This window comes from Anabrus simplex, chromosome 13 (assembly GCF_040414725.1).
Source record: "Anabrus simplex isolate iqAnaSimp1 chromosome 13, ASM4041472v1, whole genome shotgun sequence".
NCBI lineage: Eukaryota > Metazoa > Arthropoda > Insecta > Orthoptera > Tettigoniidae > Anabrus > Anabrus simplex.
Genome location: NC_090277.1, coordinates 35,312,063 through 35,334,859, shown reverse-complemented (window position 1 = coordinate 35,334,859; position 22,797 = coordinate 35,312,063). Strand labels below are relative to the sequence as shown.

The 22,797-nt window shown below is 39.2% G+C and overlaps 1 protein-coding gene across 2 annotated transcripts in view; it reads right to left on the bottom strand.

Moving 5' to 3' along the window:
• LOC136884881 (gastrula zinc finger protein XlCGF57.1) overlaps positions 1 to 14,201 on the bottom strand; it is a 50,657-nt gene extending 36,456 nt beyond the window's left edge. Inside the window, exons 1-2 of one of the 2 annotated variants that reach the window (XM_067157177.2) lie at positions 14,129 to 14,201; positions 901 to 1,028 (exon numbers count right to left, since the gene is read on the bottom strand). In XM_067157177.2, coding sequence (XP_067013278.2) covers positions 901 to 966 — 66 coding nt within the window. In that variant the 5' untranslated portion in view covers positions 967 to 1,028; positions 14,129 to 14,201. Of the gene's footprint in view, positions 1 to 900; positions 1,029 to 13,433; positions 13,543 to 14,128 lie in introns of those variants that run through there. The other variant, XM_068230112.1, reaches the window with a different exon arrangement.
• Between the last annotated feature and the right edge of the window lie 8,596 nt (positions 14,202 to 22,797).

Sequence of the window (22,797 nt, the reverse complement as noted above, 5' to 3'; positions counted from 1 at the left end):
GGAGAAATACACTGAGTGGAAGTAGAGGGAATACAACATGAAACATTGTAAAAAAACAATTAAAAACTTGAAAAAATCACAACAAAAATTTCCCTCCATGATGACACAGGCCCATAACATAACGAATTGGAAAAATGAATTATACAAACTGGCCATTAATGGCATAAAATTTAATCCACCAAGAGTTAAAGGTGAGCAAAAATCAATAATTAGAAAACTCCCTATATACACACCAATATAACCTGCAGCTAGTGAGAAAAGTAGCAGTACATCTGTTGGTGCCAAAGAAGATAATATAGAATGATCAATAATGCAAGAGTGGATTCATTCCCCTGTCTCATGTTTTTAGGATTAAAGGGCATGACCAGTTAACCAGTTTTACCAAGTGAAGAACATGAAGGCCTCGGTATTGAATGGATCCCAGACCAGCACTTAGTATTTCAGGTAATGAAATCTCAAAGTCACTGGAAATCTTACCAGAGCCCTGTACATAAGATCAAGGCACTCATTCTCTAAAGCATATGGCCTGCTCAGTTGATTGATGCTGAAAATAATTAAGTGTTAAGTAATCAATCTTTAAATTATCCATGGGTAAATATCATAAATCCAAGGTTCTAATGTCAAAAACTACCCACAATTTCCATTAACAATGAATGACATCCAGCATGCTATCACCACACATCTTCTGACCATTTACAGCATACCTACAAGACTACTCCCTACATGTGCTGTGCAATGAAACATCTGACTAAGAAGTTTCTAAAATCTGGAGAGTTTATTGGCCTTCTTATGCAACAAACATTATTCCATATGAAATATTTCATAACCTATAGACCTGAAAATCTTCCAGAATACAAATTAAATTCCAATCACTATAAAGTAATCAGAAATTATACTTACGAACGATGTACTTGCTGTGCCTTCAAACCAGACAGGTTCCTCCTTGATCTCCATTTTCTGGTCCATTTCACACAGCAATAGATATTCTTATATGAAAAGGAGCCCAAAATTAGTTCCACTGACTTTTACTGAAAGAAGGATCAGGAAATACAGTTTGTTATTATTGTTAGAGTGATCATTTATAGACAAACCAAGTAACCAAGCAAGTGTGCATTTCTCCATTATTGTCAACATATTCATCACAGCCACACAGTTTAGTCTTCCATGGAAATCAAATCATAGGGACAAGGCCTTTATTCTAAACATCCCACATGCACTGGCTGGGACTGAACGATAGGCACCTTGGTGAAAAGACAGTGACAATGCCACAATAGTATCGCTGGCCCACCTAGGTCTGTACACTAGTTTGATACAGATTTTCATGTCACCATATCCTGCACTATCCTATAGGCTAGTTTAATACACATCTCCACTATGCACTATTCTGTGCTTACCTACCCATTACTAAAATTACATGCTCCATCTTATTCACATCTGTACCATTTTCTGACTGATACCTAATTCCTAACACACTGTATATACTTACTTTTGAAATTAGCTGAACGAGTTCTGGGTTTCTCAACATGTATTCCATGAATCCAAACCTAAGGTTAACTTTTGCCAAACCTTTCTATTCTTATCAGTTTTGTTCACAATCTACTTATTTGTGACCTGAGCTATCTTTTTTTTGCTAGTGGCTTTACGTCGCACCGACACAGATAGGTCTTATGGCAACGATGGGATAGGAAAGGCCTAGGACCTGGGAGGAAGTGGCCATGGGCTTAATTAAGGTACAGCCCGAGCATTTGCCTGGTGTGAAAATGGGAAACCACGGAAAACCATCTTCAGGGCTACTGATAGTGGGATTCGAACCCACTCTCTCCCAGATGCAAGCTCACAGCCGCGCACCTCTAACCGCTCGGCCAACTTGCCCGGTACCTGAGCTATCCATCTGACTTTTAACATATTTAGGTAACATCACAATCCAGATGCTTCTATTCTTTCTTTTAGTGTCAGCTGTTATCCATTTTTCACTTTGATACTATGAATGCTTGCGTGTTAAAGAAGGTCTTCGTAATATAAGAGTTGAGCACTGGTTTTCTACTATTATTATAGCTAAACTCTTCAATTATGGGAAGATATTGAAGCTAATAGGAATGGAAGCATCTACTGTCAATCTGAGCTAGTTGGAATTGTTGTTGTTGTTGTTGTTTGAGTCATAAGTCCATAGACTGGTTTGATGCAGCTGCCCACGCCTATCCTATCCTGTGCTAACATTTTCATTTCTACATAACTATTGCATCCTACATCTGCTCCAATCTGCTTATCATATTCATACCCTTCTTTGCCCCTACCATTCTTACCACCTACACTTCCTCCAAAAACCAACTGAACAAGCCCTGGGTGTCTTAAGATGTGTCCTATCATTCCATCTCTTCTTCTCGTCAAATGTAGCCAAATCGATCATTTCTCACCAAATCGATTTAGTATCTCTTCATTCGTGATTCGATCTATCCATCTCACCTTCAGCATTCCTCTGTAACACCACATTTCAAAAGCTTATATTCTCTTTCTTTCTGAGCTAGTTATCATCCATGTTTCACTTCCATACAATGCCATTCCCCAGATGAAAGTCTTCAGAAACATCTTTCTAATTCCTATATCAATATCTGAAGTGAGCAAATTTCTTTTCATAAGAAAGCTCTTCATCGCTTGTGCTAGTCTGCATTTATGTCCTAATTTCCGCCATCGTTAGTTATTTTACTACCCAAGTAACGTTATTTGTCTACTTCATTCCTTTAAGACTTCATTTCCTACTCTAATGTTTCCTACATTCGTTCACTGCACTCCATTACTTTCGTTTTGGACTTACTTATTTTCATCTTGTACTCCTTACCCAAGACTTCGTCCATACCATTCAGCAGCTTCTCGAGATCTTCTGCAGTCTTAGATAAAATATCTATGTAAACATTGAAACAGAGGGGGGGGGGGGACAAACTGCGCCTTGCCTCACTCCTTTCTGGACTGCTGCTTCTTTTTCAAAGCCCTTGATTCTTATCACTGCAGACTGATTTTTATACAAATTGTAGATAATTCTTCGTTCTCGGTATCTGATCCAAATCACCTTCAGAATCTTACATAGCTTAGTCCAATCAACATAATCAAATGCCTATTCTAGATCTATGAACGCCATGTACGTGGGCTTGTTTTTCTTAATTCGATCCTCTAAGATCAGATGTAAAGTAAGGATTTCTTCATGTATTCCTACATTTCCTCTGAAGCCAAATTGATTTTCTCCTAACTCAGCTTCAAATTGTCTCTCCATTCTTCTGTGAGGAATATGTGTTAAAATTTTGCAGGTATGAAGTACTAAATTAATGGTGTGGTAGTTTAAACACTTGTCAGCACTGACTTTATTGGGAATAGGTATAAGAATATTCTGCCGAAAATCGGATGGCACTTGTCGTGTCTCATACATCTTACACATTAAATGGAATAATATTGCCATGCTGGTTTCTCCTAATTACGAGGGAATATCATCAATTCCAGGTGTCTTCTTCCTATTTAGGTCCTTCGCAGCTCTGTCAAACTCTGACCTCAAAATTGGGTCTCCCATTTCATCAGCATCAACAGCCTCTTCTTGTTCCAGAACAAAATCATCTACATCTTTACCTTAATACATCTGTTGGATATGTTCCTGCCATCTTTCTGTTTTGTCTTCTTTCCTTAGAAGTGGCTTTTCATCTGAGCTCTTAATATTCATACACCTAGATTTCCTTTCTCCAAAAGTTTCCTTGATATTCCTGTATGCAGCATCTACCTTTCCTAGGACCATACAACCTTCGATATCCATGCACTTCTCCTTCAGCCATTCATCCTTAGCTACCTTGCACTTTCTGTCCACTTCATTTTTAGTCACTTGTATTCTTTTCTGCCCTCTTCATTTGTAGCATTCTTGTATTTTCTTTGTTCATGAATCAGGTCTAGTATCTCCTGAGTTATCCACTGATCCATAGTTGATTTTTTCTTCCTTCCTAACATTTCTTCAGCAGCCCTACTGACTTCATTTTTCATGACTATCCACTTCTCCTCTATTGTGTTTCCTTCAGCCTTTTCATTTAGTCCTTGAGCAACATGTTCCTTGGAACAACCCCTCACATCCCTTTCTTTCAACTTGTCTAGATCCCATCTCCTTGCATCCCTTCCTTTCTTCAATTTCTTCAACTTCAGATGGCATTCCATGACCAACAAGTTGTAATCAGAGTACATCTGCTCCTGGGAAAGTTTTTCAATCCAACACCTGGTTTCTAAGTCTCTGCCTAATCATAATGAAGTCTATTTGATAACTTCCAATGTCTCCAGGTCTCGTCCACGTATACAGCCATCGCTTGTGGTGTTTGAACCAAATATCGCCAAGGACTAAATTATGATCAACCAGCCGACTTCCTCTTTCATTCCTTTGTCCCAATCTGAAATATACTGTACTACCTTCTCTTCCTTGGCCTACTATTGCATTCCAGTCTCCCATCACAATTACATTCTCATCACCTTTCATATATTGTATTAAATCTTCTATCTCTTCATACATTCTTTAAATTTCCTCGTCATCTGCTGAACTAGTAGGCATATAGACCTGCATTATTGTGGTGAGCATTGGTTTGGTGTCATCATGATGATAATAATTCTTTCACCATGCTGGTCATAGTAGCTTGCCTGCTTCCCTATTTTCTTATTCATTATTAAACCAACTCCTGCATTTCCCCTGTTGATTTTGTGTTGATAATTCGATAGATGCCTGACCAAAAATCCTGTTCTTTCTGCCAACGTACTTCACTTTTACCAACTACATCTAACTTTAATCTATCCATCCCCCTTTTCAAATTCTCTAACCTACCACGACTCAAACTTCTAACATTTGATGCTCCGACTCGCAGAATGTCAGTATTCATCTTCCTGATGATCGCCCCCTCTCGTGTAGTCCCTACTCGGAGATCCGAATGGGGGGCTAGTTTACCTCTGAAATATTTTACCCGGGAGGAAGCAAATCATTATTACATCATTCATACAGAGAGGGCTGCGGGCTGCATGTCCTCGGGAGTTACTTATGTCTGTAGTATCCCACTGCCTTCAGCTGTGTAGCAGTATCAACACAGCTAAGCCATGTTGAGTATTATTACAAGGACATATCAGTTAATAGTCTAGACAGCCGCCTTTGCAACTTCTGAAAGGTTGCTACCCCCCTTTCGATGAACCATTCGTTAGTCTGGTGTCTCACAACAGATACCCATTCGATATGGTTCCACCTGCAGCTCGGCAATTTGCTTAATTGGGACACTCAAAGCTCCCCACCGCAGCAAGGTCCCATGGTTTGCAGGGGAGGAGTTGGAATTAGCAGTTACAAATGCATTTGTCAATGATAATACTATTCATTGGTGCATGTAGGAGGGTAGACGCACCAGATACATAACAGAATATATCATAACCAACTAAAAATTCAGGAAATCCATTCGGAATGTGTGGGATTACCAGGGAACGTTTTGATACGGACCACTATCTGATTCCCAGTGAACAGAGTATCTCTAGGTCTAGAATGCTGAAAGTGAAATCTGTCTGCAGATGTGCAATGGTTTAAAATCTCCACGATGAGGAAATTAGACAGAAGTACATGGATATGATAAGCAAAAAGTTCCAAACAATGGATAATGGGCAGGTTAAGGTTAATGAAAGATGATAGGTGGCACACAGGGATACTGTAGTATAAATAGGGAGTGCCTAGCACAAGTGAACATAAGGATGGGAAAAAGTGAACATGGTGGTGGAGTGATGAAGTGAGATCAGTTTGTAAACTTAAAGAAAGGGCATATCAGAAATGGTTCCAAACAGGAAGTGATGAAGACAGGGATTTGTACAGAGATGAATGAAACTAAGTGATACAAATAGTTGCTGGTTCCATGAAGAAGTTGTGGGAAGATTTTGGTAAAACTCTGGAAAGGCTACATCAAACAGCAGGAAAGTATATAATAAAGAAAGTTAGGAAGTGAGGAGAAAAAGGAAATGAATGGTATTTGGAGTAAATCAGGTGAACTAATAATAGATTGCACAGAATCATAGGAGAAGTGGAAGGAATATTTTAAAAAACCTCTCAACATAAAAGGAAATCATTTTGGTGACTTTGCAAACAAAAAAACTTCTGGGAGAGGACAATTGTGTTGGGGAAATTAAACCTGAGGATGTGGAAAGGACGAAAAATAAACTACACTGTCATAAAGCTGCAGGAATAGATTAAATCAGAACCGAAATGGTGAAATATAGCAGGAAGCCAAAGAGTAAATGGCTTCATAGGGTAATAAGATTAGCATGGAGTGTCAATAAATTACCTTCTGATTAGACAAAAGCAGTAAATGTGCCTATCTATAAGTAAGGGAACAGGAATCTTGTGAAAACTACTGCAGTATCTAACTAATTAGGAAACCTGAGAATGTCTTCACTGGCATTTTGGAATGAAGTAGTTGAGAGTATGTTGGATGAAAACCTGTGAGGTAACAGACCACAGGGGGGCTATCAGGATCATATTTTAAGTGAGTGCTAGTATGAAAATGACTACAAGAAGAATAGACAGTAATATTTATGTTTTGTAAGAAGACAAGTAACAGAGTACCATTGCAAATAATGTTCAGCACGCTGGGAAACTATGTGAATAAGAGTAGAGTATTAAAAGCAATCAAAGCTATTTACTGTATGTTGAGAGTTGCACTGCAGTAAGAACTGATGGTCAAACGAATTCCCGGTTGAGGGTAGTTAGAGGGGAAAGACAAAGATGTAATCAAAAGCTATAAAATTTATGTTGTTCTGTACTGAATAGCAGTTACAAGAAGACGATGAATTATAATTGTCCACCTATTCAACACATTCTTATTGTGGAAATATTATATTAAATCTGTCTTGGTGGTACTAGTTTCAGTCATGTATCCATTATCAGCTGAGACAATAATTAGGCAAGATATATAAAAACTACTAAATTAAGTGTACAGGCACAAGTTTACATTTTAAGGTGCATCACCAGATTCATGGTGATAATGCAATACAAACACTCCAATGGTATATTATCCAAATTCATGTAGCAGTATTAAAATTGAGGACTATTGAAATTTTTAAAGTTTCTTGTGTGAGTTCAAGGAATTTTTACAAATATTTTACATATAGCACCATGCTAAAACCATAATATAGCTACCATGTATGAGGTTAAATGAAGCTCAAATGGATCAACCAAATGTCATGGAAATAAGGTACATTAGATTGTTAGTTCATGTAAGGTTCCTCTGCTAGAAATGGAGCTTCATGTGGTAAAAGTGGAGTGGAGTATATGGCTGGAGTATAAATGTCACATACGAAGCTTAAATCTGACCATCCCCCTACGCTGGATGTGTCTTTGATAAATATTGCAGTTAAAACGGAATGAAAACAATGATTATGAGGCTCAACTCTAGTTGGAAAGCACCGCAGTAAAACTCACACTGGCAAGCCAGAGTAGAGCTGGACTGTGGGAACTGGGGGAGGGGACAAGGGGACAAAGGGGGAGATGGAGAAAAGCAGGAGAAGGGAAAGGAGTCTCTCTTTTCTTTTCAATCATTTTCTACTTTTAGCTATAATTTTTCAGATATACTTCAACATCTATGATCTTTTCTGAACAGTCGCCAGGCTCCACACTTTCAGCTGTCCTATCCGATCTTGTCCAGTCAACCCATGTTCTGTTTGAGACCTGGGGAGTATTTTCACGTCCTTCTTGGCTCTTACTTTTCTTTTGCCCATGCCTTCATTCTGGGGGTGGAAGCAATTATTGTTGAAACTGTCCTCTCTTAACTTTATTCAGAAGAAAGAGAAAAGAAGGAAAGAAAGAGGTTGAACCCTTAGAAGAATGAAGAGACAGGACAGGAAGACTGTGAAAATGAAGGACTAGGAAAATTCGTACTGTTGGGGTCAGAAAAAAACAACAGTTAAGCAAAGTTGAAAAGCATGGCACAAATAAGTAGAAGTAATCCCAGAATCAGCTAAAGATCTCGTGGTAGCAACCCCACTTTGAAAGCCCCTGGGTTCCCTTTTAAATACCTCATACGTCAAGCACAAGATAATTAATGACGATAATAATTCACCTACCATTTGAAGATATTAAACTGTCCCTATATAGGAGTTTTACTCCTCCAGTTTCCCGCTTACAAAATGCAACTAGGCTTTTTCATGGTTTCAAGTGCTGCAGTCTAGCAGTAGCAAGTCTGCCACTTAACTGGAGACTCGGGTTAGATTACCTATTAGGTCAGGGATTTTTATCTGAATATAAGAGCTGGTTTGAGGTCTACTCAGCCTATACAAGAACAACTCTAATGGTGAGATAACGCCCCGGTCTAACCAATAATGACTAAGGAATTTGTCATGCTGAACACACATCTCCTCATAACCTGAAGGTTCAGGACTGGGTAGCAGTCACTTGAGAGGCCAAAACCCAACAGGGCCATAGAACCATAGATTTTGTTTCAGGAGTCACATTTTGTCATAGAATGCAAAGATATTTTTCAAAGCACAAAATTACCACTCTATTCATATGATTTTCATATTAATTAACTTTTCTTTTTAGTTTCACCCTTCTGCCAACTCAGTATTTAATAGATTACAATATGTGTGGCACATACGATCTAGTGCAGCGTTTTCTCTCAAGCACATTTTCAGAAGTTCAGACCATACATTTGTATTATCATACTCAAATGAAACGAAACCTACACAATTTCTCCTTCATTGCCACTGTAGTGAAATAGAAGAGTTGTAAAAGATCAAGCAAACTCACAAGATGTTTACACAACTATGGTGTCAGTTGACAGTGTGAGAGATACACGAGGCGTAAGGAGACATCTTGTTAGTGGACAACATACTTTATTCATCTACGTAGCGAGATCTATCTCAGCAGTGACTTAATCTTCCTATGAGATATGTCTCATGATATGCATCTCAGTTTTACTCATATAACCCAATAGATTGATCTGGAACTGTAATGGCGAGTTATCTAGTGGATTACTGGGTCACTTATCGTGCATTTGCTGAGCAAAGTAATGAAAAGACTTCCTTCACAGAGAACTGTACATGTCTAAAGGAAAAATCATACAAATCTGATATGTGTATCATACAAGATTAAAAAGTGGACAATTCACGTAATGAATATTAACTACATAAGTTACATAACCACATGATATGGTGTTACAGAAGAATGCTGAAAGAGTGAAGGGTAGATATTATCATAAATTATGGGATAATGAATAAAATTGGTGAGAGGAAAGCAATTTGAACTTTTATGAGAAGAAGGGATACATAGGCATGACACATATTAGGGCACCCAGAAGTGTAGGTGGTAAGAACTGTAGGGGTAGACCAAAACATGAATATGAAGAATAGATTTGAATAGATTTAGAATGCAGTAGTAGTTACAGGGAAATGTAAATGTTGGCAGAAGATAGGGTGGGATGGAAGGCTGCACCAAACCAGTCCACGGACTGATGACACAAAGAACAATTAATACCTTCCAGAAAACTATCCTTTAAACACACTTAATAAGTGTTACATTCCCACAATATTTTTTTCTAAATAATATTTAATATATCTGAAAGATAGAGTCTGGTTATTACGTTGCATTGAGAACATCTAGTTTAGGCTGTATACTGTACCGGGAACGTCCTACGAGAGAAGTCCGAAGAATGTTTGTTGAACTTCGCGCGAGGTGGAAGGTAGGCAGCCCGCCGAACGCAGTGACGTACCCAGCGAGTGACGTGGCCGCCGTAAGCAGCTATCCGCGACCATATATGGTAATGTTCCAGCTTACCCTCAAAAGTACATTTTGAGCTAATTTATCGCTATTTCGACACTGCCATCTTAAAAACATTTACAATGGACGTAATCTGTCAAGATTTCAAGAAAATCCACCGAGTGTTATAGGAGTTATAAGGGTAGATAGTACGCGAGTTCTAGACACTTCCATGCGAACGTGTATAAAAGGAGGACCACCCGACCTACGAATTCAGTACCTGTCACTCAGCCGTCTCTGTGACACGGGTGACAGGAGGAGTATTGTGTGTGTCGAACTTCTAGTTGACAGTCTTCGAAATCCAAGTATTGGAACTTTGGTATTTTCTCTAAGTGTTGTGTCGGGACTTTATCATATTCTTGAAGTGCCTGATTGGGACTTTGTTATTTTCTGCGAGCATCGTGTTGGAACTTTGTCATATTGACACATTGGAACTTTGTTATTTTTCGTGTGTCGTGATTGGACTTTGATATTTTCTTAAAGTGCCATATAGGAACTTCGTTATTTTTCTGAAGCGCCTCATTGGAACTTAGTTATTTTCGCCAAGTGTCGCGGTAAGAATTTATTATTTTCTTACGGTGACATACTGGAACATTGTCATCGAAACTTTATTTTCTTCGAGTGTCGTGTTGGGACTTTAATATTTTGACTCTTCGCAACTTTGTTATTTCTACACATTGGAACTTTGTTATTTTTTTGAAGTGCCACACAGGGACTTAGTTATTCGACGACGATTTAAAGGACTTTGAATTTTCACGAGTGTTGTGTACCACACTGAACTTACGTTTCGAACTTATCCGAACTTGTATTTTGTGAATCAATTTCTGGAACATTGAAATTTTCCTAGCGTGTAGGATGTACTTGTGCCCTACCGACATAAACTTTCGTGTGAACGATATGACTTGTTTTCCCAAGTGCCTCATTGAACTTACATTTCGTAAAAACTGTGGAACTTAGGGGACGTTCAATATTACGTTTAATTGTGAAATATGCAATATTTTCCAAGTGCTGCACGGGGACCTGTGTTTTGATTCTTATCCCCATTAAAGACTGTGACAATTCAGAATACGCATGTCGCATTCCCAGAAAGCCTAGAACTTTCCAGTATTTTGAGTGAATCCATAATTTATGAAATCAGACCTTTTCTTTCAAATATCATTTTCTTTAATGGCTATTCACTTCGCCTATTGACGGAACAATTCAGTTTCCGAGTGCCGTTTATTCAGTTCATTGCCAATGTGTTTTAAATCTTCAGAACTATGCATTTATAACTATAGTGACAGTAATCTTCTAGAACATTCTGACTTACAGTAAGCTTGTGTTATGAACTTGCATTTCTACCTGTACAAAGTCAAAATCATCTTGTTCTTCGAGTGATTATTCCAGAACGTTTTGATTTAATATCCAGAGTGCAGTAACAATCATTAAAAGGTTATATCTGTTCAGACAGTGCCATGAATGTGTGGAGTGCCGTGCAGAAAACTCAAGTGTGAATTCCGTCTCAAATCGAACCCTGGAACGTGTGCAAATCTTCGAGACATTCCAGAACGTCGAGACATTCCAGAACTCCTCATCCGAGCAGGCGTGGTCCCTGCCCAGGCGATGTCCAGCACCATCCCCGGACTCGGAGGTACCAACCAGCCACGACACTTCCATGCTGCTGTACGAAGGTGATATGAACTTGCTTTTGATGATCAATAAACTCAATTTATCAAAAGAATCTCTAAAATTGATCACTATACCCCTCTCTGTACCAACTCCAATGATAAAGCCACTCCCTAGGATAACAACCATGCTCGATAATTTAGTATCAAGCGCCTTAAAGATATGAACCAGGGGCGTATTCTCCTTGAATGCAAGGCATTCACTGCATGCGTTATGATAACACAAAGAACTGTCTGATGTACGATTTTAGGTTGTTTTAAGTCAAATATTAACGATTTCATCTCTCAGAAGTTCAAAAGGTCCGCGCAACTGTACTAGTTCCGTTGCTTGACTACGTGTGGTGCTGGTGTAGTCTCGCCGTCTACTCCTCTCTAGGAAGAAAGAGACAGCATGGCGGAGTTAAGGATGCAAGGCATTCAATCTTAAAATTGCATTCGGTGGCAGACGTAGTTCTGAAACCCTCCGAACGATGTCGCTGCAATTGAAACTTGGTCAGAATTTGTCACCCCATACCCGTGCTACCCTCTGCCATCTGTTAGCAACTTGGAGAAAGTCGACATGTTTACAGCGAACGGGACCCACAGATTATCCCCCAGCGAGAACCCAACGTGACGAAACTGACCAATGCCACTGAGGTGACTTTCCTCCAGTGCTTCAGTTGTGGCTAACTAGTGAGTTAATTCATCGTGTGTTTTGCTGATTAGTGAGTTCATTCTGTGTGTGCTGTTCCTGTGCTATTCGTCGTTTTAGGTCTTTTATTATATTTTGCGCTTATTGTGGTATTAACGATGGATGAGTCTAAAACGGATATAATTGTAAATCAGTTTACTGGCCGTTCGTTTGATGAAAAGCCTCAAATAGTTCAAGCCGAGAGACCTCTTCCTTCCCTCGTGTATTTCTTCTTTACCGGGCGAGATGGCCGTGCGTGTAGAGGCGCGCGGCTGTGAGCTTGCATCCTGGAGATAGTAGGTTCGAATACCACTATCGGCAGCCCTGAAAATGGTTTTCCGTGGTTTCCCATTTTCACACCAGGCAAATGCTGAGGCTGTACATGAATTAAGGCCACGGCCGCTTCCTTCCAACTCCTAGGCCTTTCCTATCCCATCGTCGCCATAAGACCTATCTGTGTCGGTGCGACGTAAAGCCCGTAGCAAAAAAATTCTTCTTCTTCTCTTTCTTCTTACTCTCCAGGCTTTTCGGACTCAGCGAGGGATCCCACCTGTATCGCCTCAAGGGCAGTGTCCTGGAGCTTCAGACTCTGCGTCGGGGACAAAACTGGGGAGGATGACCAGTACCTCGCCCAGGCGGCCTCACCTGCTATGCTGAACAGGGGCCTTGCGGGGGATGGGAATATTGGAAGGGATAGACAAGGAAGAGGGAAGGAAGCGGCCGTGGCCTGAAGTTAGGTACCATCCCGGCATTTGCCTGGAGAAGTGGGAAACCACGGAAAACCACTTCCAGAATGGCTGAGGTTGGAATCGAACCCACCTCTACTCATTTGACCTCCCGAGGCTGAGTGAACCCCGTTCCAGCCCTCGTACCACTTTTCAAATTTCGTGGCAGCGCCGGGAATCGAACCCGGACCTCCGGGGGTGGCAGCTAATCACACTAACCACTACACCACAGAGGCGGACTCTCGTAAATTTAAAAATAGAAAACAAGAATTGTGTACGCACGTTCAATCCAGGAACTTACAGTAAAACTGTTTGGCTCGAGTTCACTTACATGTAATTAGGGTGAGTAGAATTGAAATTTACTTAATACATTGTGTTAACTGCATGGTTACTAGTTGCATGCCTCAGTGGAGATTCCAGGATACGCCACTGATATGAACACTTTTTACAGGTACAATACATTGTGGTACAAAGTTAACTATAGTACGCGAACCTTTCCTTGATACCTGATCTCCCTAGTGCTGAATCGGAACTTGGTATCAAGAAGAGGTTCGCGTACTGTACATAACCGTGAGAATGTAACGCACTACCTCATGTTATAGATGTCGACATCTGCAAGCAACGGGCATTCAGACAGCCAAAATAGAGTTAAATCAAAATTTCTGCAAATTGCAGCAGAGAAGGTTTGAAGTTCGCAGTGAAATGTTGCAGAAAAACAAAAAGACACCACAGTTCCGTAATGAAACGAACCGTAGATTTAAATAAATTAAAAAACAGAATGATACGAGTAAAACTGCATAAGTATGGCGATACAGTACATACAAAAAACTCAATATTGAACGACATAGCTACCACTTCGAAACGGAACCGGATATAGGTAATAGTCTTATTTTGAAATTTAAAACTATTACGGTACGCTTGGGCCATACAATATATACCCTCGGTATTAATCGCTTAAAGTAGTAATTATACCAGTATGAAGGTGAGCAAGGCTACGGAAAACGGATATTTGAGTACCAAAGTAAAGCATCACTGGAGTATAAATCACACCTCAATGTGTAACGACCAGTTAACAAATGGAAATAAATATTCTGCACAATGAGAAGCAGACTGATAGTAATGCATGCACCATTTCACTTGAGATAAAAGCTCTGTACTGTTAGTTTAGGGGAGGGGAACGCTGAATATTTTTACACAAGTGAAGCCTCTAAAATATCGTATTGCTAACAGTGTTCGAACATTTATTGCACTATAATCATCAAAAGTGTATTTATTTTCAGCTTACCTGTCGACAAGTGTGAAGAAATACTACCAATGTATTCTAAGTTATCTGAAGATCTAATTAACAACTGTTTAAGTATTATCCGCACACTTTATGTTGGTGCATTTACACCCTAGTACTGAATCGGTCGACCTCGGCGATCTTCGAGATTCGTACTGGCAACCTTTGAAACACAAACTATGAATCGCTTACGCATCGTTGTGCGACATCTGGCGTACACTTTACGTACTAGTACTGTTGTTGTTTACACAACAAAGCCAAAGTATAGAATTCATGCTAGGAACAAGATTCGCATCCAGAAATGTTTTATAATGTTATATAATGTGTATGTGACATAGTTGTTGGCTTAAGATGATAACGGTTTAGAAATTTCGTATCGATCGATCATATTCTCGATTCAATTCAGATTTCATTTTCCTTCGGTTGGTAGCACTATCGATACCGGGTCACCTCCCTCCTTACTCCTCACCCCCGTACACAAATGCACCAACATAAAGTGTGCGGACTACACGGTACGGTGTATGGCGGACGCCTTCGCCAAGACCTAGGTTCCCGGAGGAAGTACGTCATAACATACCGGTACCACATTACAAAAAGGCTTTACAGGAGCCAGATAAAACCGACCCCACTTTTGTCGCTGAAATCGCAGTCGTGTTCTGTCATTAACGCAGTTTCACTGCTGATGTATTGATTATTATTATTATTATTATTATTATTATTATTATTATTATTATTATTATTATTATTATTATTATTATTATTATTATTATTATTATTATTATTATAACTCCGCTATGCCGGTTGCAAGCCTGGGACATCATCTCGCAAATGATGAGGAAGGAGAGCAGGAGGAGTATAAACCGTGTTAAAAAAAACAGATTCCATCTGGCTCTGTATGGTGGCATCCTGTTATAGGCCCCCTACCTAGGGTTTCAGGCGAAGGGGACCAATGGCTTGAAGGGTGGATGAGGATATGTCCCAACAGCTGGAAAGGCGGAGGAGTCTCTCTTCCTGGAAGTGGAAGCAGCGCTATCAGTATCAGCCCAGTTCGGTACTAAAAGGTGTCTACTGGACTGTCGCTGAAAATTTAGTGGCATGGTCAGGAAGACTTGAATTTGAAAGGCCGTAGAACTGCGATATGGAAGGCAACGGAAAACCACCACTGTATTTTTCCTAGTATAGCAACCATGGATAGTACGAATTGTAAATTAGGTACTACTGACCATGGTACTTAGACACCAAAATCCGGTAGGGGAATGACTGAGGTATCCCAGGTCGTCAGCAAGCGAAAACCTCAGAAGTTTGCAGAAGGGATTAAAATATGGACATGGAATACAAGAACAATGCTACGAACAGGAAGAATTGAAGAACTCAAACTAACTATGCATAAAAGCAAAATAGACATTCTGGGATTAAGTGAAACTAGATGGCCTATCAAAGGTGATTTCCACAGTGACCCATTCAGAATTGTGTACAGAGGAAATAAAATGGTGGACAATATGGAGTAGGCCTAGCTGTAATATTAGGAAAGAAGTGGGCAAACAATATGCGTAACACATATCATGTTGATGGTAGAATAATGATGGTGAATATAGCTGCCAAACCAACAGATATAGTAATAATACAGGTACACTTCATTACTACTGGACATGATGATGATGAAGTTGAGGAAACGCATAATAATACAAGACATAATTAAACTAAACAATGACAATGATAACATAATCATAATGGGAGACTTCAATCCTGTGGTTGACAGCAATATTACCAGAAAAGTTGCTGGCAGATTCGGTCTAGGATAAACAAATGCTAGAGGAGAACATATGATGGACATCTGTGAAGAACAGGACATGATCATAATGAACCTGTATTTGACATGCCTAATAGAACACATTACAGATGGAAGGATTTGGGAGATAATAACAAATACCACCTTGACAACATTCTAGTAAAGATAAGGTACAGAAATCAGGTAAGGTCTTGCCATAGCTACCCTGGCTTAGACATCAACGGCAACCATATCCCAGTATTAGCAAAATGTCGAATTAGGCTGAAGAAGTTAAGGAAACAAAGAAACAGGAAATGGAATCTAAAAAAGTTAAATTATCCATTAACACAAGTAGCATTCGAAGAAGACAGACACAAACACGTACAACAACAACAACAACAAAACAGATAGGGTCACTGTCAAAGCTTCACTTACAATGGCAGCAGATGAAGTGCTAGCAAAAAAGACCCTTAAACCCAGGAAGAACAGGACGACAGAAGGAATACTAAATCTCATTCATGAAGGAAATAAAGGACACCAGAAAAGTACTCCAGATGGTATGATAAACTATAAGAAAACTAAAAAGTCTAGTTACACAGAAGTGTCAAGAGGCAAAAGAAAGATGGACTGATGACATTCTTAAAAGCATAGAACACGATATGAAAATCGGAAATACTGACAGAGCATAAAATCAAGTAAAAAGATTGCAATTTAAGGCTAAAATGAAGTCCAGTGTAATAAGATATAAGGAAGGAAATCTGTTAAGAGAAGATGAGGAGGTAATGAAGAGATGGAAAGAGTATTTGGAGGATCTATATAATGGAGAAGAAATTGAATATGTAGACGAGTACATCATAAAACAAGAGCAGGTCTCACAAGATGAACTAGGTCCTCCCATTGTGAGAAGTGAATTCGAAACAGCACTGCCACAGCTGAAAAAGAAAGAGGCTCCTGGATGAGACAAACTGCCTGCTGAACTGCGGAAAAGCTCTGGAAAAAGCTGAAGGATGAACTCCTCAAATCACCAGGTACTGCTATGAAAACGGAGATATGCCAGAGGGTTCTTTAGAAAGCAAAGCGGGACTTCTGCACAAAAAAGGAGATTCAACCCAATTACAGAATACTAAGCCTTGTTTCACATGTAGCAAAAATATTCACATGCATATTAAGAAACAGAATCAAAATGAAAATTGAGCAGAATCTAGATGATGATCAGTTTGGGTTCAAGTAAGGAGTAGGAACTAGAGAAGCTATTATAGCACTTAAAACCATCTTGGAGAGAAGACTAGAGCTGAACAGAAATACACATATAGCAATTGTAGACCTGGAAAAGCTTTTGACAGTGTTCAGTGGAAAAAACTGTTCAAAATTATGAAGGATATTCATTTGGACTGGAAAGACAGAAAAGCAATACTAAACCTCTACATCAATCAAAGAATAAACATTGAAAGTAATGAAACAGTATGTAAGTTGAAGATCAGAAAAGGAGTAAGACAGGGGTGTTCCTTATCACAATTTCTATTTAATTTGTACAATGAAGAGGTCATGAACATTTTAAAATCAAAAACACCTGGCATTAAAATAAATGGAAAAACTGTATACTGCATTAGATTTGCTAACGATATTGCACTTCTGGCTGACAATGAGATGAACACGCAGATCATGCTCAACAAATTAACAGCCATCTTAAAAGATTTCCAACTTAACATTAATGTACATAAAAATAATGTTATGGTTATAAGCAAAACTAAAATGAAGCCAGAGGCACATCTCCGAATTGGAAATATTTTAATAAAACAGGTGCACAAGTTCTGCTACTTAGGATCAGTTATTACAGATGACAGCAGATGCACTGTGGAATTAGAAAGAATTCCCTGTGTAAGAAAATCTTTGAGGAGAAGAAGCAACTCTTAATAAATAAATCCTTAGATACTGAACAAAAGACATTGTTAGCAAAACATTCATTTGGAGTGTGCTGTTATATGGCTGTGAAGGATGGACTCTCTTGAAGGAGGATGTGAAACGACTAGAGGCAGTGGAAATGTGGCTATGGAGGAAGATGACAAGAACTAGCTGGATTGAGAACAAAACTAATGAAGCAGTACATAGAGCAATAAACATTAAATAACAATGATAAAAAGGACAAAAGCGTCAGTTTTTGGTCACATTCTCCAGCATAATGACTTCATAAAGAACTTGTTTGAAGGCAATGTGATGGGGAAGAAAGGCAGAGGGAAACCACGGAAGAAGATCATTGAAGAGGTAGCTGAGATGATGGGATACCAAAGTTATGGAGAGATGAAAAGGATCGCAGAGAGAAGAGATCAATGGTTGCAGCGACAAGGCAAAGGCTTTAGATAACGATGAATAATAACAATCACAGCCCTCTGTCCGCATTAAAGCTACATCATCACACATCTAGTCTTTTCTTAAATGATTGCAAAGAAATTCGAAATGTATTGAAAATCTCTCTTGTATTCCAATCCCTACCTTACCTCCCTATAAACGAATATTTGGCCCAATATGTCCTCTTGATTTTCCCAGCGTTATCTTCATATTATGATATAGATGTTGATTGAAACAATATTGATTGTATTATAAAAAATGGTACTTTCATAAAAATACGTGAGGTGATAGTTTACTTCATTTTACCCTTTTAAAATAAAACCATCAATGAAATATTTATTTATTTATTTATTTATTTATTTATTTATTTATTTATTTATTTATTTATTTATTTATTTATTTCCAATGAGTCTGTGCAGAGTTCTCCTCCAGTATAGACCCTATGCTCTATGAATTGAACAGATCAAAACCAGGATAAAATTATGAATATTAACACAAACTACTATTAAACTACCCTATCTATTTATGTAAAACATGCGAAAATGTATGTAACTTGTAAACAGGAGGTTACGTAATCAAAAGGCAAAACAAACATACGGCAATCGGCATCAAAGGCATTTGGCAAATTATCTAAAGCAAAAGAAATTGTTACCGTACCAACATGTTCAACAATTACGTTACGTAAGAACAAGGAAAGAAAAAGCAACCTGGTCTTGACCCACTTCTTTACATTCCATTGACTGAGTCATCTTCTCTGGTATACTATTCACCACTACAAGCTGACCTTATCAAAACCTTACAAACCGCTGAGTGCACACTCATCATCTTGCTATTCTTCTTGTACTGTCGTCCTTTCTGCTAATTTCCAGGCCACCAGTGCGATTATATAAACACTTATCCCTAACCAACTATGTTATTATACCATACCTTTCACTTTTCATAGGCAAAATGTTTTGACTACACATTAAAATGATTCAAATTTCCTTCAGTGTTCGAGCCATTTACTATCCACGCTAAAAATTTGTGTTCATTATTCTGCCTGCACATCTCTTGCTGCTTGGTACTGATAGTAACCCACAGCATTATCTTTGCCCACAAGGTGCTGACTCTCGGTGTGGCCACCAAAAGTCAAAAGTAACAGGAATGGAATACCATCATGAACATTCTCTGCCATTAGCTGTAATGGAAGCAATCAAGCCACTGCACAAGAATCTAAGTGATAGGGACCTTCTTTGAAAGTGCTTGCAAACTTGACAACAGCTCTACACGCCATTGATAAACGACGACTCATGAAGGCGGAAAAAGTAATCAAGGACCAGGAAGGGGATGGAGAGAAAGAAGAAAGAAGAAGAAGAAAGTCAAACACAAGCTGAATACATGGGGGAGTGTTCTAGATACTTGTCAGTGATTTTTTTTTCATTTACTCAAACGTTGAGTTTTCAGACATTCAGGTGCACATTTCTCAGTAACTCTTGAAAGTAAAGATCGGATTCTTTCTATGTTGTACCATGGAACCGACCTCAGAGAGATTGTGTGTATAAAGGTAAGGGTGATAGATATAAAGCTGAAAATTACAGGCCAGTCAGTTTGACATACATTGCATGTATGCTTTGGGAAAGCATTCTTTCTGATTATATTTGACATGTTTGCAAAATTAATCACTGGTTCGATGGAGGGCAGTTTGGGTTTAGGGAAGGTTATTCCGCTGAAGTTCAGCTTGTAGGATTCTGGGTAAATATAGAAGTTATCGTGGATTCATTAGGTCAAGTGGACTGTATCAAGGTTTACCTAAGGTATTTGATAATGTAGATCATGGGAGACTACTGGCTAAAAATGAGTGCAATTGGACTAGACAAAAGTGTGACTGATTGCGTGGCTTTATTTTTAGAAAATAGAACTTGGAGAATTAGAGTAAGCGAAGCTTTATCTGACCCTGTAATAAATAAGAGAGGAATTCCTCAAGGCAGTATTTTTGGATCATTGTGTTTCCTTATATACCGTATATAAATGATACGAGCAAAGAAGTGGAATCGGAGATAAGGCTTCTTGCAGATGATGTTATCCCTAACAGAGGAATAAATAAGTTAGAAGATTGTGAGCAACTGCAAAATGATCTTGATAATGTTGTGAGAGGGACAGTAGGCAATGGTATGATAATAAACAGGGTTAAAAGTCAGGTTGTGAGTTTCACAAATAGGAAAAGTCGTCTCAGTTTTAATTACTGTGTTCATGGGGTGAATGTTCGTTTTGGGGATCATTGTAAGTACCTGGGTGTTAATGTAAGGAAAGGTCTTCATTGGGGTAATCACATAATATTACTCTAAATAAAGAGTGCAGATCCTTGCACATGGTTATGAGAGTATTTAGGGGTTGTAATAAGGATGTAAAGGAGAGAACACATAAGTTTCTGGTAAGACCCCAAATAGAGTATGGTTCCATTGTATGGGACCCTTACAGGGATTACTTGATTCAAGAACCGGAAAAAATCCAAAGGAATGCAGCTCAGTTTGTTCTGGGCGATTTTCGACAAAAGAGTAGCATCACAAAATTGTTGAAAAATTTGGGCTGGGAGGACTTGGGAGAAAGGAGATGAGCTGCTCGACTAAGTGGTATGTAATACCAATATAAATGGTCCGTTATTGGACATTATAAATTTTCCAGCTAACTCATTCTTGGTTGCCAGCGTTTCGCCCCTGTGTGCTAGGTTGAGCTCATCAGTTGGTACCTAACACACTCACCAAGACACATGGCTAGTGCATACCAAGGAGGCCACTGCGTAAGCTACTTGGAGCCACTGGCAGTGCCAATACACTATGAGATACTATGTCTATCAAAAATTGATGCCTGCTTGGCCATCAGAAGATATAGATGCTGCTTACCATAGGGAATCTAAAATATTTGTCCCGAATTGATAAATTTATAATACCAATATAAATGGTCCGTTGCTGCACATTATACATTTTCCAGCGAACTCATTCCAGGTTGCCAGCTTTTCTCCCCCATGTGTTCGGTTGGGCTCATCAGTTGGTACCTAGCACGCCCACCAAGATGCATGGCTAGTGCATACCCAAGAGGCCACTGCGTAGGTTACGTGGAGCCACCAGCAGCACTATGAGAGACTTTGTCTCCTTACTAGAAATTGATGCCTGTTTGGCCATCAGATGACATAGAAGTTGATTCCCATAGGGAATCTAAAATATTTGTCCTGAATTCCCTATGGAAATCAATATCTACATCATCTGATGGCGTTTCAGATGGCGAGTATAATTTCAAGATACATTGGTAGATTAATAAGTATTAATCTCGTAAAATTCCACGACCTCCTGGCTTTCACGCATCATTTTATTTCACTACTTCGTCTTGAATTGTACGAGGGCGAATCGAAAAGTAAGTTATACTTCCAAGTTATGGACATTTATTAAACTACCTACACATAGCAACACGGTTGTGACAACATACAATGTAAGTTAACATTTCCACATAGTCCCCAAGAGACTGTAAACATCTCTCCGGACGGTCAACGAACATTTTGATTCCGGATGCGTTGAAATCACCTCCAGCGTTACATAACCACCTGGAGACAGCTGCTTTCGCCTTTTCATGTTTCGGAATCGTCGTCCACCGAGATCCATTTTCAGTTTACCAAACACATGATTATATATATATATACAACGACTCAGTGGCTAACGTAATAGTGATGTTGTGCTGCATAATATATCGACATATATGCAAGAAATATGTTTCTGTTGTGGTTTTTGGTGGATGTTTGTGGCTAGGCGTACTTTTAATGTGCTAACCTAGTGTTTGTGTTGTCTAGTAGGTTTACGAACATTATTTGCTGGTATTAGGGTTATATTTGTGAAGGTTTTACGCCCTAAGTGACAGTCATTTTGGATTTCCTACAATCATTCCATAGATAACACTAAATAGAACGGCAGTTTATTATATCTGTCTATAGATTCTTGCCCTAAGTGTCAGCCATGTTGTCCGATAATTGCCATAGAAACCACGTTCCATATAGGAACTCCACACTACATATCTGGTGTTTCTTAGACCATAGAATCTTATATGATATCTGGAGTAGACCGCACAGCAAGTGTCTCAAGGCCGAATGTTGGGCGGCGGGAAATAACCTGACCACCCTAAAAGGCAAAGGACTTCGAGCGGTTGAGACTTTAGGGATGGATATGACCCTTCAGCGGAAGAAATGCCACTGGAATCCATAATGACGAACGGCAGCGGCTTCGTTATTAGTGCACGTTGGCGCCAGCCTAGGTATAGGTCGATACGGTGATGTGACATACATTTGGGAGCGTAACCATAGTGGTATAAGCGGTCTCAAAACTGCGTGAGGAAGGCAATGGAAACCACCTCGTATTTAATACCCAGGAAAATCTTTAGCATGACTGGTAAACATAAAGCCAAGGCAGGGGGTGCTAAGTATCTCGGGGCCAGTCATGAGAAGTATAGCAACGTGGAATGTTCGTGGCTTGTTTCAAAGTGGAAAGACTCATAACGCCATCAGAGAGATGGAGAGAGTCAAGATCGACGTTCTTGG